The sequence below is a fragment of the Ranitomeya variabilis genome, chromosome 4, assembly GCF_051348905.1.
Source record: "Ranitomeya variabilis isolate aRanVar5 chromosome 4, aRanVar5.hap1, whole genome shotgun sequence".
Lineage (NCBI taxonomy): Eukaryota > Metazoa > Chordata > Amphibia > Anura > Dendrobatidae > Ranitomeya > Ranitomeya variabilis.
This window is the reverse complement of record NC_135235.1, coordinates 499,775,428-499,778,630: the sequence shown is the minus strand read 5'-3', so window position 1 is coordinate 499,778,630 and position 3,203 is coordinate 499,775,428. Positions and strand designations below refer to the sequence as shown.

Sequence of the window (3,203 nt, the reverse complement as noted above, 5' to 3'; positions counted from 1 at the left end):
TCTCTGGGCATCAATGCCGAGCCTAGTGACTGACTGCATAGGACACGTGTTGTAAATCTGACATCACTGCTGCAGCCCTGTAAACAAAGGGGCAGGGGTACTATTGCTTAAAGGGGTTGTCTATGATTAGAAAAACATGGCCGCTTTCTTTCATAAGCAGCATCATGACCATGGTGTGTGCCTAGTATTGCAATTCAGTTCCATTGAATTAAATGAGATGCAATATTGTGTACAACCGTTCATCAGGAGTGGCATTTTTTTTTTATCCCCGACAACAGTTTTAACAAACAAGACAAGGACAACCATACTGTAAGGAAAGTAATAGAGAATGCACATCAGGAGCTCTCCATAAAGATGCACTGACACATCAACGTAACGGCACATGGTTAAGAAACAATCACTTTTTGATCATCGAGGAACCCCCTCATTGTGAGAATAAAAGGAGAATAAAGGGATTGTACTACTAATTGTGTCTCAAACATTTAGCCCTCTAGTGTATGCCCTTTAATTTACAGATATAAAAGGGCATATTTAAAACAACAAAAAGACGAAAAAATGCAACACTCTTCATTCCAAAATCTTAGCATTGGTAAGAAAGCAATATCAGACAGGTGGATGGATCCTGTTTATTATGTACATACAGATTTATGAAGTGAGCAATCTTGCAAAATGTCTACAAATGCAAGAGAGCAACCTTAAAATATATCTCCAATATGGTTCAAGGGCAAAAATAAATCTGTGAGTAAAATCAAAATAAGCAGGGGCTGATATATTGGCAAATATTTATAATCAATATCACCTTGAAGATTCATCCCATCAAACATCAGCCATAAATTGTATTCCCAAAGGAGTGTTACCTGATCACTCTATATATACAGACACACTGAATGCGGAGTAAAAATAGGACGTCATTCGTCAGCAGAAATATCCAAAGAGTACCGCTGTTACAAGGCCGAGACTGGCACCTTGTAATATACACAATAGTCCAGCAGACGGCAGGAGATCTCAATATGCTCCTGTATAAAATAGTTTAAGGCCTGTTCAACAGTCAGACAGGACTGGGATAATAATCATTAAAAGAACTTCACACCCTTGCTGTCGTTTAGTGTTATGATCTCTGCTTTGTGTTCCAGCTGCAGGGCTTCCAATGATCTGAGGAGCATGGCTTCATCCAACCCGTGGAAATCTAAACACAAAACATATTAGGACTATTATCACTAGCGAGCACAAGCTTAATGGCAGGTCTTCCCCTGAACCCAAGGATCCTCATTTTATATTAAAGGGGTTGTCTCATCACATACAGGATTTGCCGTGAATACCTTACAAATGCGGTGCCCTCTTCTAGGAGCCACACCTATCTCCAGAGTAGGGATCCCACAATTCCACAGGTATAATGGACAAAATAACTGGAGAGATGCCAGCGTATGTGCAGCTCTCCTTATTCAATGTTATGGAAGATATGAATGAGGTCGTCTCTCCTGTTACAGCGGCACTAGTCGCCCAGCATAGAAGAGCTGATGGTTGTTAGCAGGCCCAGATCAGCACTGCCTATGGCGGATGTCATGACAAGTAGCTGTTTTCGGTAAGCAATGCCCCTTTGAATGGCTCACTTAAATGTAAAATCCACAGAAATGTTATGACTAGGGTTGAGCGAAACGGGTTGTTCATTTTCATAAGTCGCCGACTTTTGGCAAAGTCGGCGTCTCATGAAACCCGACCCGATCCCTGTGTGGGGGTCGGCCATGCGGTACGCGATCTTGGCGCCAAAGTCGCGTTTCGTATGACGCGATTTGCGCCATTTTTTCAGCCAATGAATGAGCGTGGGCAGAGTGATGACATAGGTGTTAGGGGAGTGAACGCCTATCGTCATGTTATCGCTTGTGCGCAGTAGCGATTTGGAATGTGTAAATCGAAATTTTCTGTTCTGGGACGGAGGGGGAGAGGGGGGGAGAGGGGGGGAGAGGGGGGGAGAGGGGGGGAGAGGGGGGGAGAGGGGGGGAGAGGGGGGGAGAGGGGGGGAGAGGGGGGGAGAGGGGGGGAGAGGGGGGGAGAGGGGGGGAGAGGGGGGGAGAGGGGGGGAGAGGGGGGGAGAGAGGGGGAGAGAGGGGGAGAGAGAGGGAGAGAGAGGGAGAGAGGAGAAAAAAAAAATATATATATCTTCACTGGGTTTCGTGTTTCGGCCGAAACCCGACTTTTCACTGTGGTCGGCCGATTTCACTCGACTCGACTTTTAAGACAGTCGGGTTTTACAAAACCCGACTCGACCCTAAAAAACTAAAGGTCGCTCAACCCTAGTTATGACCTCAAACAAAAGAGAAAGGAAAAAAAAAACAAAAACAAAAAAAACAAACAAACACAACAACCTGTAATAGCCAAACCATAAAAAGGGTTGTCCAAGTTAAAATAAAAAAAAGAAAAAAAAAATTCCTCAGAAGCAGTTAAAGGATTATTCCTAGTGATGAGCGAATATACTCGTTACTCGAGATTTCCTGAGCACGCTCGGGGGTACTCCGAGTATTTTTTAGTGCTCGGAAATTTAGTTTTTCTTGCCGCAGCTGAATGATTTACATCTGTTAGCCAGCATAAGTACATGTGGGGGTTGCCTGGTTGCTAGCGAATCCCCACATGTACTAATGCTGGCTAACAGATGTAAATCATTCAGCTGCGGAAAGAAAAACTAAATTTTCGAGCACTAGAAAAAAAAATACTCGGAGGACCCCCGAGCGTGCTCGGGAAATCTCGAGTAACGAGTATACTCGCTCATCACTAATTATTCCTAAAATAACTTGTGAATCAGTGCTGGTCTGACCCGCTGTTAGCCCTGCAATCTCAAGCACAAGGCTCGAGAAATTTAAAATTTCAGGAATAATACTTTACTGGTGTAAAATAAGAAATTAAGCATTATTACCTGACAGAAACCCCATCACTATAGTACAGGGTGCTACGGTGTTCTCTACTGACATCACATTCTTTGTTTCCTGGATCCCTGAGGCCTGTGATTGGTTGCGGTGTTCAGGTGACTAGAAAGGGACGTCATCAGATACACAGTCGTTTACGTCCCATTACACCATTAAATTTACATCAAGGAGTTTTTATTAATCTTGGACAACCCCTTTATTCCTACAAAATATTTAAGCACTGATGATTCTTCCCTTGGAGAATAAGGATTTTTCCTCTGGCCCTGCTGACAACAGCACGATCTC

At 43.8% G+C, this 3,203-nt stretch overlaps 1 protein-coding gene across 1 annotated transcript in view; it reads right to left on the bottom strand.

The window, feature by feature from the left end:
* Nucleotides 1-608: 608 nt before the first annotated feature.
* Nucleotides 609-3,203, bottom strand: part of VPS25 (vacuolar protein sorting 25 homolog) — a 17,633-nt gene continuing 15,038 nt past the window's right edge. The window contains exons 5-6 of the mRNA XM_077256783.1: nt 2,909-3,020; nt 609-1,186 (exon numbers count right to left, since the gene is read on the bottom strand). Of these exons, the coding sequence (XP_077112898.1) occupies nt 1,074-1,186; nt 2,909-3,020 (225 nt within the window). The 3' untranslated portion in view covers nt 609-1,073. The remainder of the gene's footprint in view (nt 1,187-2,908; nt 3,021-3,203) is intronic.